At 45.8% G+C, this 14,720-nt stretch overlaps 1 protein-coding gene across 1 annotated transcript; it reads left to right on the top strand.

Annotated features, from left to right (window-relative positions):
* The first annotated feature begins 407 nt into the window (after window positions 1-407).
* Window positions 408-12,557, top strand: LOC126543567 (juvenile hormone acid O-methyltransferase-like). Its single transcript, XM_050190678.2, has 4 exons — window positions 408-435; window positions 2,994-3,520; window positions 7,366-7,522; window positions 12,330-12,557. Exons 1-4 carry the CDS (start codon window positions 408-410, stop codon window positions 12,491-12,493), a joined length of 876 nt encoding a protein of 291 aa, XP_050046635.1. The 3' UTR covers window positions 12,494-12,557.
* The last annotated feature ends 2,163 nt before the right edge of the window (window positions 12,558-14,720 follow it).

Genomic DNA, 14,720 nt, shown 5'->3' with positions numbered 1-14,720 from the left:
ACGACCCCAAGCTCTGCAGCGCAACGCCATAGCCCCGAAGCTACGGCGGCCGGTAGGGAAAGTGACGAAGAGGTTTAGAAATAAGCAACAAAAAAGACACACACAGCTGGTGCAGTACAACATCGATGTGCTAGTTGCAAAGCAGCTGCGCCCAACAAATTCCGTTCGTGTTCAGAAATCAAGGTTCAACAGCCCTATGCCATATCCTGCGCCGACTAAAATGGGGAAAACTCAGCGGTAGGGCCGGCGTTATCAATGTTTCGACAGCTTTCTGAGCCAACTTGTTTTAAAAACGTAGGCTTCACAAGCGGCAGCGTTCTCTCTGGCCCACCGGCTCTATCTGTTGGATCCCATTGGTTTTACCAGATATATCTGAAGACGGAATCTCCTCTGCTGCATTATCCGCTATGTCACGTCCTGTTGTCAAGGCCCAAGGTAGGTTCGCCATATACTCATTTTTCATGCAATGTAGCTTACCTTAAAAGGCGGACCATTTTTGCACCAGCATAATCTATGAAGTTAACAGACACATAAATGCATTCAAAAAACGAAAAACTATCCTAAATGTACATACGCTGCCCTGAGTTACCATCGCTGCCGTGTTATCGCTAAGTTTAAAGAAATGATGAAGTGCCAATCGTTTTCTTCTAATCCTTTTCATTCAAAAAGATGAGATTACAGGGGGATCCTAATGGGGCATTGAAAAGCCTAGTGAGAGCTGGATGAAGTTTTCAGAGGAACATGCAGAAATACAAGATATATTTGCCGCAATACAACACAATTTTATTGCCTCAATAGCTACAGTTATCATCAACGGTCATCACCAGCAAATAGCGCTGGGCTATGTGGTAGAGTACAAACACTGTTTATACAGCTAAAGCGACTCCTGCCGGTAGGAAATTTGCCATATTTGCATGAGTTAAACACGAGTTTCTTTTTTTGAATATTTGGACTTTATTATAAGGTGCGTGACATGTAAATTGCAATGCATAAATATCTTGTTTTACTGAAAGACAGAAAGTATCCCGTTGTGTTATACTTGTGGTCGCGGTATTTACGCACAAATACGGTAATACTCACTTACAAAACGAGTACCAATATTTTTTGTCACGTCTTTCTGTTTTCGCCTCTGAAAACCAGCAACTCCCACACATTTCGTATTATGAGATTATTACCTTTTTAGTAAGTTGGCATATACTGTTCAATTATTGCACTTCATTCGGCTGTGGTAACTGGTTCTCTGTTCTCTGTTGTCGTCCGGTTAATTTAAAGAATGAGAATTATTAAAACATGACGTACGTAGGCTATACGATCTGCTATGACGTAGGTCATGTGGACGCCTGTGAATTAACATAGATCCCATGCGTTTCTTTAACGAGCGCTTACGTCTAAGTAGACTGTTGTTTCGAATTTCTCCATCAATTATTGCAGTCGCCACGGCTGGTAAACGAAAGCAAACATGTACTCAGGAGCAGCGCCGCACATAAAAAAATATTGTGCTTGTGTGCTTGTGTTCCTTGGGGAGTTGGAACTGAGAATGGGTTGTTTGAACAGCAGAATTTGTTGTGAGAGCCATGTAGATGCAGCAGCGTTTGATGGACGTCAACTAGAAGTTGAATCGCAGTCCCATTTTCTAACTCGCTAGCACTCTCACGGTAATTAATGAACTTTTGGGGATCCAACAATCTCTGTTTGCAGCTATGCTTCGGTTTATCTCTGTGTGTTTGTATCTAGCCCGGTTCCCTCCTACCTGGGTCACGGCATTTTCCGTGGTCTATTGGTTAGTGCATGTACCTGCTGGGATGAAGGAACGGTGTTCAAAACCATCCGTCAAAGCAGCTTGGGTCACTGACTATGTCGCAATTGTGTGCATGCGTACCGTTCTTCAACGAACCTCTTCCACGGCCACGTGGGTCACGGTCGATGCGGCACTAGGTAGGCGCTGCTGTTCGAAGAAACTCTTGGCCCCCGACTCGAAGCACTGGGTCTATTCGAATAGGAATGCGCTCTTCTTCAGTGAACGTCTTTGAGGCCAACTTGGGCCATTAGGTATGTGCCGCTAGGTTTGCCCCGCTCTTTAGTGAACGTCTCTGAGGTCAGCTTTGGTAATAAGGTATCTGTCACTGTGAATGAGCCGCTCTGAAACGAGGAAGAGATCCGTTAAATTTCTCCGTTACAGAGCGGATTCAAATCAACGTCACAAGGGTTCCTCAACGACAGCAGCTCGACACTTTAGCAGACTGTGGCACACATGCACGGAATGCGGGCCGCTCTTCTATAAACCTATCGCAAACTTAGGTCACCGAGTATGTTTCACTGAATGGGCAGCGTTCCGAGACACTGGTGTCCCGCACTTCTCGTCTCGGAGAGCACGCCCGCACTTCGTGGCAGTGCCACTAAATTTTCCAGCGTGTTGAGAAAGAAGCGCCAAAGAGGAACCACGTTGCCGCATGACGCGTTTCTCGCCGTTCGCGCGCACTGGCTTGCCGTGCCTTTCGGAGGCCACGGCACGCTTTCCGGCGGCGTCGCCAGATGGCGCCGAGTGCTTTTAGGGAAGCGGGAAAGAGGAGTGCCGCTCCAGTAGATGACCCGTACATAACCTGAGTCGATGGTGGCAGTACGTTCTGTCACTATAGTGATTCAATCGTAAACGTGTTACCGTCGAAAGTCATCGCGAGATGGGTTCCGCCAAATTTCGTTATCAGTTGTCATCATCATCGCCATCGGTGTACTCATCGCCGTCACATTTCTGGTGGGGCAATGTCGCACAAACCTAGCGGTGCATGCCCAGTGGCAGATATAGCTAGTGGCCCCTGTGGCTTTCATATATAGACGGCGAATATTCCGGGACTGGTCCAGAAAACAGGCCAGAAACAGACGTCAGAAATAGCGCAACCGATACAGGAAAAGTGAAAGCAAACTAATCAGCACGACCGACACAAAGAGACATCGTTTACAACTGCACCTCTGTTTCTTTCTGCCCATATCGCAAGGCGGAACCAGCGACGTCATCACCTTCCGGCCGCAACAATTTGAAGGAGACAAGCGGTTCCCTAGAGAACACACCAGGTGGATGCTTGACTTTTGCCAGAAGGTGTTCCGGCGCAAACCAGACGAGACGCAGCAGTTCCTGGACGTTGGCTGCGGGATCGGAGACCTGACGCGAGAGGAGCTGCTTCCTCGATGCCTGCCGTGCCGTCGCATCGTCGCCGTCGACGTGTCGGCCGTAATGGTGGAGCACGCCTCTCTACACTCGCATCACGAGAAGATTGAGTTCAGGAAGTTGGACATCGCGAACGACAAAGAGGTGACAGATTTCATCGACGAGCACGGCCTCTTCGACAGGGTGTACTCGTTCCACACTATCATTTGGGTGCGGGACCAGGCTAAGGCGCTGAAGAACGTGGCCAGGCTTCTGAAGCCTCGAGGCGAGTGTCTTCTGATTTTCCACGCATCTCTGCTGTCTTTGGACATCAACCGAGACCTTCTTAAAATGGATCGTTGGAGCAAGTATTCTCACGTGAGTCTGACCACCAGGCGTTTTCGACAGCAGTTAAATCCATTTAACCGCAAAACGGTAATATAGTAATATTCTTGCGGGAGACCGACCCTTGGCAAGATGTTTGCCCACGCACGGACTATACAGCTTGAACCTGTGGTGACAGTATTGCGCAAGGCAATGAAATGTAATGTTAGCGTCGATTTGACGAAGAATGCACATTTTACGGTTGTGCTACCTCTTTCACAGCATTAAAATTTCAACAAACTTCTCACTAGATTAGCGAGTTTTGAGCGTCTTTAGCCATAAAGTCTTCTATTTATCTATTGGTGATTTTTTTCAGCCGTGTGACAAAATTACCATCGAGGTTTTAGCGACATCGAAGTTTAATCAAGTTTCTTCGAAAGTGGTTTTCTAAAACAAACCTAATTATTCACAAGCTACATGTAGGCAGTCGAAACCGGCTGTGCCGTGCGTGAGCCCCACGACCACAATGAAGCAACGGTGGTCATCACAACGATGAAAACAGGCCTGTGCTTTTATCCAGCGGCCGAGTCTCCACACAGAGGGCAGACGCAGCGGTTAACTGGGTGAAGGGAAACCCGCCTCCTAGTGTACTGACAACATGCGTTTTTACGTTATTTTCTTCACAAAAAATTGCCGCTGCCGGGACTTCAGTTTTCACTACATCGGTTGCTTTAGGGGAAATTCGCCAACCTAGCAGCAGATTAAATTATCGAAACATATTGCAAGATATTGTATTTTGAGATTGAGAATGCAGCAGGTGAATACTGAAACAAATCAACTAGAGAAAAGTGTTACGTGTTGGAGTGGAAGTGATTGCTAATTGAATGTAAATGTCCCCGTCCCGTCCTCATAGATTTCGAAGAAATCGGTACTGCATGGAGCTATCACGTGGACCTAGAGAAGGCAACGAAGTATTTGAGCTCCCTAACGGTCACGTGATTGTCATCGCCGTATCAACAAGATGAAACACGTGCCTCGAAATTTGGTTATCCTTTCGCGAGCTTTGTACATTATGCAATTTTCCGGCATAACGCAGACCAAGTGTATTTTTTGTGCCAGGGAACTGGGGTCACCCAGGTGCAAGGTTGGTCCACTGTTATAGGGAACACGTGAGCGCGTGGATCATGCTTCGCGCTGCGCCACGTGCTGTACGCGGCGAAAACCTGGCGCATGCGCGAAACGGTACAGGGGATGCGCACGAAGTTCGCACGTAATATGCTGCCCCCCCCCCCCCTCCCCTCGCTTAGCCTGAGCTCGGCGTGCGGCTGGGCGACCACACATCTCCAGCCGCCGTTGCGATGAAGGCGGTCCAAAGGACCTAATTTGCTCTTCACTTGCCAGCCATGTAGATGCGAAGAACCTTGACGTTATCGAGCTTTCAAAACATTATAGGTGGCGTGCAGCACTGTATTCCTGGACTAAGCTTGGCGTTCGGACGTTATCGCACGACATATCGAAACACATTCCCCTTGTGGTCTTTCGGAAGTATCTCTATTTTCTTACAAAACGATAGTGAGGGAGTGACACTAACGACTATAAGCAAAAAATCACCGCCCAAGCACTCCGCGCAGACGGGTAACCAGTGAAGCTGAAACGTGTAGCCCAGATATTTAGCACTGGGCTATTCCCGACCGTTTATTAAACTACGGCTTGGTAGGCTGCCGGATTCTCGGTATGCACTTGCTGCTTGCGCTCGGCTGTACGAGCCTGTTCTTGTGCCCGGCTGCGGCATCGGGACGGCTCAGATGAGCTCGTTCCTGGTTCTGCTCACAGCGTTGCCGATCGAAAACTGCCGGCTCCTCGGGAGTACTTAGGACACGTGGCCTTCCCGCTTCGGAGGCGGAGAGAAACTGCTTCGCACGCGCTCGTCGCAACGACGTCACTACTAGCGCAGCCAATCGCGCGTCACTCTCTCTCTCTTTTTTTTCGCGTATGCGCATGGAGACTCGCCGGAGAAATTTTCGGCATACCGGCGACAGACACAGATGGACCAATCGGCTATTAATATACCATCTATATACCATATAGCCATATGTTTCCGTCTGCGGGATGCTCGTGCGAGACGCAGCACTGACGTTATTTCGCTTGTCCAAAAATACCGCTCTTCGAAACATAGTGCTGTCCCTGATCATTCGCAACCAACGTCAATGCAGTAGAAGTGAGTGTACTGATGTGGTTTCCACGTCTCGCGGGTGGCAGTGCGCGGAATTTAATGTACCTCCTTGAAGCTGATCGTCTTGACGCGTGATTGCACGGCTGTGCTGCCATGCGCAAGCAAAGGAGTGGTTCGGTAGCAGACGACGCGCTGCGTGCCCCGCCCCTGCTCCGTTTCACGCATGCGCTTGGTTTTCGTCGCCTCCCATACGTGGCGCTGCCTGGAGCAAGAGCCACGCACTCGCGTGCTCCCTTTAACAGTGGACCGGCGTGTACTTTTCAGCGGTGCGAAATCGGAAAGCTTAGAGATGGAAGGTGAATCCAGAATTATTGCTGTCGTCATCCGTTGTCTTGTAAATATATTATGTAAAGTGAAACCCACCGCAACCTGTTGATAATTCACTATTTATTCCTCACACGGGCGGACACTGTATAAGAATGTGAAATGCATCAGTGGATGCATGACGCCACCTAAGCCTGTTTTATAGTGTTTGGAAATACCGAGTTTATCAAAAACTTATGCGGCAGTTTTAACAGGTTTGTTGTCTTCGTAGCCAAATTTACAGAAAGTTTAGAGATCCTTTTTAAGTGTTATGACGCGCTTAAAAGAAAGTTGGCAACACTGAGGTCTTTAACCATATCACACGACGTGAAAGCCAACGTTCCGTTATGGTTGCCAACAGTGCTGCAACCTACTGGTACCGTCCGCGAGCCGGGCGTTAACAAATTTAACAAAACAAATATTTTCTCAAGTGTAGGTAAAACATGGGCGCAATTCACGCATGCATTATTGTTGTTAAGCTGCGCTACCTTATTGCTTTCTATCGGTAAAACATGTTTTCAAATCTCTATTTGATTTGTTTTCTTGGAGGTAAAGGCAGATAGCTAGAGAAGAAACTATTGGTTAAGTAATGGCGTCTTGAAATTTGCACCCAATTCGGGGCGTTTCTGTGACGGATTCTATTCAAGAGCGTGCTCTCGTGTATGGATTTTTAGGCAAGTTAATATATTCCGAAACTCGTTATTCTGAGTCTTTGAGTCGTCATATTGCTCGCAAAGCCTAGTTAACAAATGTTTATTTATAACCAAGTCAACACTGTCGACATGCATGACGTCAGGGAGCATATGCCAGAAATGAATGATGGCATTTTCAGCCATCATTTGTCCTATCGTCATTTCTTCTGGCTCACAGCACGTCCTGTTACGGCGCAAACAAATTCATTTTTCGTACGACAAACTTAGTTCACCAGTAAACCTAAATACTACTCTTTAGTGTTAATTTAAGACAGTTCGACGCCACAGCACAGCATGGCGCCAGTGTAGCTTTCTCCAGGATGCTCAGTGACAGGTATACTGAAGGCAGTTTACGTGTCAGGTCAATGTATCTAAAGTCGATGAGCAGGAGCGAAAGTAGTAGACAGTGCTAAAGTTCCTAGCACAGTTATATTTTGCAACACTACCTTTTGCCTATATGTGTACGGACGGCTGTGTTCCTTGCCACCCACGTGTCATATGAAATAGAAGCCTTTATCATTCTCATAAAAGGGTATCCTTATACAACGCCTAGATAAAACAGTATCCTTGTAGCATTCCACTTTTTGGCATGAGAGCATATGGCGGGCAAAGGCAAGGAAAATTTCACACAACGCCATAAAGTCTACTGACACTTTCCTCTCGCTGTCCAGGTGGTCGAGCAGATAGCACCGAAGACACAAGACATGAGCTACGACGAGCGCATTGAATACATGTCCAGGATCCTGGCAGAAGCAGGACTCTCACCGAGCATATTGGAGCTTCCAGTCTGCACGGTTTTTGACAATTTCGGCATCGAAAGCGTGATCGGTATGTTCGTATGCCATCTGCTTCGCTCTGGCAAAATAGCAGAAGTTAACTTGCCTAACGAATGCATAATAGCTTTAAGCGACACCTAATGCGCGTTCATATCCTACTTCATGGCTGCAGTCCCATTTTGTTCGATACCTGCGGCGGGCAAGCAAACTTTAGAAAAACGTATTCCTTCTCTTAATACGCTTGCTACGCAGTCGCGGTGAACAGCCTCAGCTCAGAGCGATGTCCTATAGAGGCGCACAAAACCTATCTATTACACACACACACACGCACACACACACACAGTATATATATATATATATGTATATATATATATATATATATATATATACACGTCGAAACTTTCCTGTCTGTGAGAGTGCTGGGTAAACGCGTATGCAAACGTAACCACTGGTGGCATCAAGGTGGGTATTCGCCTACCGTTTTTTTTCTCCTCTGTTCCTGTAAGATTTCCTTCTTTTTGTGCACATATATCCCATATGTGAAAAAGGGGAGCCAACGCTGACAACAGGTACCGCGACACATAAATAATACACGCAGCACTTAAATGAATGAAACAAGAAAGGTTCCGTTCAGCGGAATGCGCTTGGTCTCGCATGATTCTACGCTTTCTTGCACATTTCTTGCGCAGTTACGAGATTGGGAGTTTTACCCGACGCAGTTTAATGTTTAACTGTGACGAACTTTAGAACGGTGTAATAAGGTTATCCGTAGTTGTAACAAATGTTTTTTTATACCATATTGTCACGTAGTAGTGACGGTAAAGAAAGCAGCAACACTGGGAATGACGAAACTAGCGTTTTATTGGGCGAACCTGGGCCTACAAAAAGATGATACACTCGAAGAACGGCCATAGCGGTGAATACTGTCTGCGATTGTCGAAAACGTGATCGGCAGGTCAAGCCGATCACATTTTAGACGTCAGTCATCAGTTTTAGATCACTTTTAGACATCACTATTAGACATCACTTTTAGACATCAGTCATCGAAGGTTCCAGAGTAATCGCTGGGACCCGCGTGTCCTGCACAAAGCTCTACACCATTCGCGTCGTGCGATGATATCAGATTACAAAAGGTTCAGTGACAACAGACAGCGGATAGAACCATCGGTAACTTTCGAGAAACTTCCGATACATGCAGGGGCGTCCTGCGCTGTGCGATAACATTTTTAGGTGGTGAAACGCAGTCACCCGATAAAGATAAACAAGTACACGTGTCAATATCGTAGTTTATTATAGAGCGCCTGTAGCAGATTGCACTGTAATCTTGTCGTCGGCCGTTAGTTAGACGAGAAATAACAATACATAATAAAATAATTAGCACATTTTCCCTAAGGAAGCGTTCAAGTAAATATATTGCCGCACACCCAGAAATATACCAATTACATTGGGTGAGTTGGCAAGGCGTATCTGTGTAAACAATATTGTCAGGATCAGACTAGTTCAGAGAAACAAGTTTCCTAGAGGTCACGGGGTCGAATTTTGGCCACGGCGGCCACATTTCGATGGGGGCGAAACGCGAAAACACCCTTGTACTTAGATTTAGGAGCGCGTTAAAGAACTCAAGGTGGTCGAAATTTCCGGAGTCCCCCCACTACGGTATGTCAATCAGACAGTAGTTTTCGCACGTAAAACGTCGCAATTTAATTTTTAATAATTTCCCTGGGTGTGCGAAGTACGCCGGCGTTTTTGTTATTTTTGTTCTTCGTTGCATAAGACAGCGGTCTTGCCAAAAAAAAAGTGTTCTGAAAAAGCAGTACATTTTTACCGCAAGTCTGACGGCGCTTATCCTGACCGGTTTCACCCTCAAAATAGGTTGCAATCTGATATCCACTACATGCTGGCGTCTGAAATTACAATGTGTCATAAGGTAATTAGTCCACAAACTTTCCTAGCAAGAACTCTCGTATCTTAGACATGCCACGTGTCCGATAATCTTGGTGAACACATAAGTTTCATATACGTATTTTTACATAAAACACACGTATTTCATGGAAACACATTCTTTCGTAGCTTGTGGGAACGCAGATGTCTAATATGTGTTCTCACGTGATCACACGAGATTACTGGAAACGTGGAATATGTGTCATATCAGATTGTTTCATAGGAATAAATATTGATTATTGTTAAATGTACGGATACGTATTTTGATTTGACGAGCCAATGATGTCCGACTCTTCCAGAAATTCAGCCCAACGACTAGAATCGTACTATCTACTGCAGGCAACGTTTTCGTATTATTTACGGCTTTAAAAAGATGTATGCTGTAGTAGCTTTAATACAAAAATTTTGAACTGCGAACGCAAATGGACGGGTCACAAAAAAGAAACGTTTTCTCAGGTGTAAACTGAGAAAAACAAATTAAGTACCCTTACGCGGAAGTGACGCAAAGCCTAGAACCTTGAGAACGAACGCGACACATCGACACGGCCTCAGAAACCGGAGGCGGGGGGGGGGGGGGGCGCCGGCAGCATGCCGGTGCTCTCGGAGGCGGTGTCTGCTTTGCACTGTCTGTGCACCAGGTGCACGCACCGTAAACCAGAATGGAAGTTGAAGCATGTAAGTAGATCATTAGACACTCCCTAGGCGAGAAGCTTAACCTGGATTGCTTAAGTAGCATATACCCCACTATTATACATCCACTTTAGCCTAAATAAAGTTTCGTCGTAGTTAAGTGGAAGCGTCAGTTCAGGGACAACTCCTACGCCACCCATTCAAATACACGTTGACTGCGGAAAGCTTTTCTTAACCCCTAGCCCATTTTCAACGAAATTTACTGCATTAGTACGAGAAAGGTAAATTTGAGGAATCCAGAACAATTTAGTCCATACGTGCACAATTTCTCCCAAGGCGTCATGAAAGTTGCGAGCAGGTACGGGGTGACGGCCGTATTCTCAGCTGCTTGCAAATTAGAATGGATTTGTTCACTCATCTCCACACGAAAGACAGAATGCTCAAAGAAGCATGCGAAAATTTTCCCATAATGTGCCTCCTGGATTGTTTACCGCATTGCTCTATCGTGTGGGATGCTGTTACATAGGCCAAACAGGTGGCTGCAATAATGGTCGCACACGAGCGCACGTGCTGGCTGTAAGAAGTAATGATAGTGGGCGTTCCAGTTTGAGAGCTATTGCTTCTTTGCCGCATTTCGACAAAATCGGGGTCATGGCAAGAGCAGGCGATAACACAGAAATCACACCCCTTCCAGTCCGTGAAAATGGTCGAAACGAACAGCGAAGCTGTGTTACACCGAGCGTTAAACCATGCAAGTCAAACTTCGCAAGCAGTTTATATTGTAAATGTTTTGTTTCACCGTTCTTTCACCTCACTTTCGCTCTTGTGTGCTTCACATATTGAGATTGCTTTAGGGGTGCTTTTTTGAAATTTCTCCCAGTCTTCTCTCTCTTCTTTTTTTTTTTGCGCGTGAGCTTTCTCTGTGTGTTTTGCCGTGCTTTATTTCACGTGCAAGTCGCTCTGCCGCTTTTTAACTACTTTTAGGACTACTTCCCCTACTTATAGCCGGAATTGAACGTTCGGAACCAGTAATCTAAAGCTCCGTACATTGGGTGCAAGGCCCACCACTGTAGATGGGGGCGCTGCAGTTGTTCGGACAATTTCTGGATTGGCTTGACTTTTGACCTGGCTTCCAGCATTTCTTGCTCGCGCAAGAAGCGCTAGCAGCCACGCACTCTTAGTATCGCATTTAAATCGCTGGGGGCTGTTCTTTGGCCGCAAACCGCCAGCATAACATTCGTTTCTTTCGTGGCAGGGTGGAATCAGTCGTCGATAAATTCGATGCCGATCTGGCTCGATCACCAAAAACGCACCTTGTGAGAACCGTATAAGATTCGCGTAGCAGATAACATTCTTACAGGGGCAAAGAGGTCACTCCAACCCCGTTGCCCCTGTTGAGCTGTTCTTTTCCTCTCAAGCTAGGTCACGTGGGCCCTCTTTAACGGAGTCCCACAAGAACAGCACAGGGTCCGCATAAACTGTTTTGCTGTAAAACTATTTAAGCTCTCTGCATTACGCAAAATACTCACAAAGGCGGAAGAACGGCTTCAATTTTACTTTCAGAAAGGGAAGTTGCATTTCTGTGTGGTCAAGTAAAAGTGTTTTTGCTTTTTGTATCCCCTTCATGCATCTTTATTTCATCACCATCTGATTTCGTTTTAGTAGTGTTGGTTGTTCCTAGCATATTTCTTATTTTTATAGTATTCTCTTTTTTTCCTAATGGCCGTGCCATAAGCTTTTCCCGGTCATATCCATTTTTTTCGGTGGTGGCAGAATAGCTTCCAGGTCCCACACGTGATTAGTTTGCGCCTATATTGGTGTTCTGTTGTTTTGTACAATGAACATTTTCTAGTCTGTACCCTGTCCTATCCTTCCTTCAGGCCTTCTTCGTGTATTTTTTGCAGTACGTTACTTGTTCTGTATGAACTTAATTCGCAACAAGAAATTTGGAATTCTTTTTCATAGTTTTTAGGTGACAGGTGGGAAACACTGTGCAGAACATTGGAAGCCAGTTTTGCCTCAAGCTACCTATTGCTTCATTTAGAACTTACGCAGACAGTACTCGTGTGATGCGAAAATGAGGTGTGCATCTGCCATGTGAATCCAACGGGGTGACGAGAGTTAATTTTGTGCACGTCTGTTTCACCTGCCTTCTGTTTGGCAGTTAGGGTATCCGTAAAGTCTACAGTGGCTACTTTGTAGTAATGAAATAGCTTTGTTCATAGAGCTTTTTAAACGAACAAGTGGAAAGATATCTCTTTCTTTCTTTGTATCTTTGTGTATCGCAGAGAAGTATGCCTCGTTGATCCCGTTGACAGCAGTTGTCTCGGAAGACGAGAAGCAACAGTTCTTTACAGACCTAGCGCAGCAGACGGTGAAAATGCGCTCTCCAGACGTCGACCGCACTCATTACAGGATTTACGTCATCAAGGCGTCGAAAGTGAACAAATAGTGCTGCGACCTGAGCAGTCGTACACAGTGCGACCAATTCAAAATAAAGGTGGAAGTCAGTTCGAGTCGCCGTATTCTGGTTGCATGAATGTGTGTTCAGCTTTGTGAATTGTCTCTGATTCTGCACATTATTCGTAAAGAATAATGAAAACGATCAGCATGGAGGCCAATTACTGTTGGTAAATGATTATTTATAGGCTACATGTATACAAATTACCTACAAACGTTCGTGAAATGCGGCATCTTTTTTTTCGTGAGGGTACTTTCTGATAATTCCGGAATGCCCTTCCACGGCGTTTCTTATTGACCTTGTGTTGCTTTGGAAGAATAAAATCTACAATTTCATTTTATTGCGATAGAAGTTATATTGACACTCCTGGCGCATTTCTGCCGTTGCCGTCGTCGTAGTGATGTTCTGTACAAAGTACAAGAGCCGTAACATCGTCGCCGAGCATCGTATGCTGTAAGTGCGAGTGAAAGTGTGCGAGGGTGAGCCGACGACGGCCGCTGAATTTCACCCGCGCAAGGGAGGAAAGCGGGGAGGAAGCGCGCCGTCTTTCTCCGCGCGCAAAGCAGCGGGGGTGGGGAGGAGTGGGAGGGGCGCTCTACTAAGAGAGGGAGGGCACCTAGCGTGGCAGCGCGAGCCTTATCTTGAAAGCAATCTGCGATCAGTTCATAGTGTAGGTTTGCCGGGGGCTCATAGACTCGGGCGCTTTGTGTCAACACTTCCTCGACAGGTTTGTCAGGCCTGCGCGTCACGTGAGATGACGTAAGCTACGTCACACGGCGCCGGCCGGCTCGCTCCTGCTTGATCGCGGCGTGTTGCGACTCATTCGTTGAATGCCTGATACCGGTTAGTTTCATAATGATTTTTTCTCTTTGCAAGCAGTTCAGCCTCTACGTTATGTTCTGCCCTAGCACTCGATAAAGACCAAGTCACACTGGCACGAAGGTCGTCTGAGTGGGGCTGGGGTATTCAGTTATGAAAGCTGGAGAGGCTGTTTGCAGAATTAGGGCGTCGCACGCTACTTGATTGAAGCCGGGTGGCTTTCGCTGAGGTATTTTTTTAACAATTACATTGTTAACTGTCGGAATAATCTGCCCATTCGTTAAAAAACACTAATATTACAACTGCATCGCGTAGCGTTTATTTCGATTATCCACAGTGATTTAGTGATGACATCAACACAGTCCAAAAAGAGTATTCAAAATGACACACATTGTAAATTAGGCACCAAAGAATGAGTACCCTGAAATGTAATCTTCCTCTATATCAGATTCAATTCAAATGACTGCATTGTTTAAGTCACACGTTCAAAGCGCTTTAGATAGGGAGTGAGGATTGGAACATATCCAAAACATTCGCAAGTATACTCAATATAAGCTAGATACATAGTCACCTTTTTAATGTACGATGTTCAGTTATCAATTTGTCAGAGTAACGTTCAAATGCGCTCAAACTTTTAACACTATACCCCAGTATAGTGCTGTCCACATAGAGTGCATCACTTGCGAGAGCAGAATGGAAAAAACAGTCTATATAGAGCTAAAACATGAGGGAACTCGACTGCACACAATAAGCACAGCTTTCAGTTGCCATCAGGAGCACACAACACAGATAAGACAAGCAAACAAGTCAGAAAAAAGCAATAATTGCATTAAAGTCGAAATGATTTTTTTCAACAACCAAGAGGCATGAAATATGCCAAATAGCCTTGCAAGACAGTGAATTGTCAATATCCATTTCTCAGTAAAGCACCCGCCGTGGTTGCACAGTGGCTATGGTGTTGGGCTGCTGAGAACGAGGTCGCGGGATCAAATCCCGGCCACGGCGGCCGCATTTCGATGGGGGCCAAATGCGAAAACACCCGTGAACTTAGACTTAGGCGCATGTTAAAGAACCCCAGGTGGTCAAAATTTCCGGAGTCCTCCACTACGGCGTGCCTCATAATCAGGAAGTGGTTTTGGCACGTAAAACCCCATTATTTTTTTTTATTTCTCAGTGAAGATACGAGCTTTCCTCTTTTTTTTCTTTCCTCTTTTTTTTCTCTCTCTTCTTTTGAAACACCTTCAATGTCATTCTTCCGCTTGCAAAGGATGCTCAAAAATATGTTATTCGCACAGTTTTCTAGCAAACTTCCTAACTACTGCACAGATACCTATACAGATAACTACTCAAAGCGCACACAGGTTAACTGCCACACGATACCTGCACAGATAAAATTCTG

The sequence above is a fragment of the Dermacentor andersoni genome, chromosome 10, assembly GCF_023375885.2.
Source record: "Dermacentor andersoni chromosome 10, qqDerAnde1_hic_scaffold, whole genome shotgun sequence".
Classification (NCBI taxonomy): Eukaryota; Metazoa; Arthropoda; class Arachnida; order Ixodida; family Ixodidae; genus Dermacentor; species Dermacentor andersoni.
The sequence above is the reverse complement of the archived record's forward strand: the minus strand, read 5'-3'. Positions and strand labels throughout refer to the sequence as shown.

Coding starts and splice junctions, on each gene's coding strand:
- LOC126543567 (XM_050190678.2), top strand. CDS start 408: ATGTCACGTCCTGTTGTCAAGGCCCAAG. Junction 436..2,993: donor TCCTGTTGTCAAGGCCCAAG/GTAGGTTCGCCA, acceptor CCATATCGCAAG/GCGGAACCAGCGACGTCATC. Junction 7,523..12,329: donor CGGCATCGAAAGCGTGATCG/GTATGTTCGTAT, acceptor TGTGTATCGCAG/AGAAGTATGCCTCGTTGATC.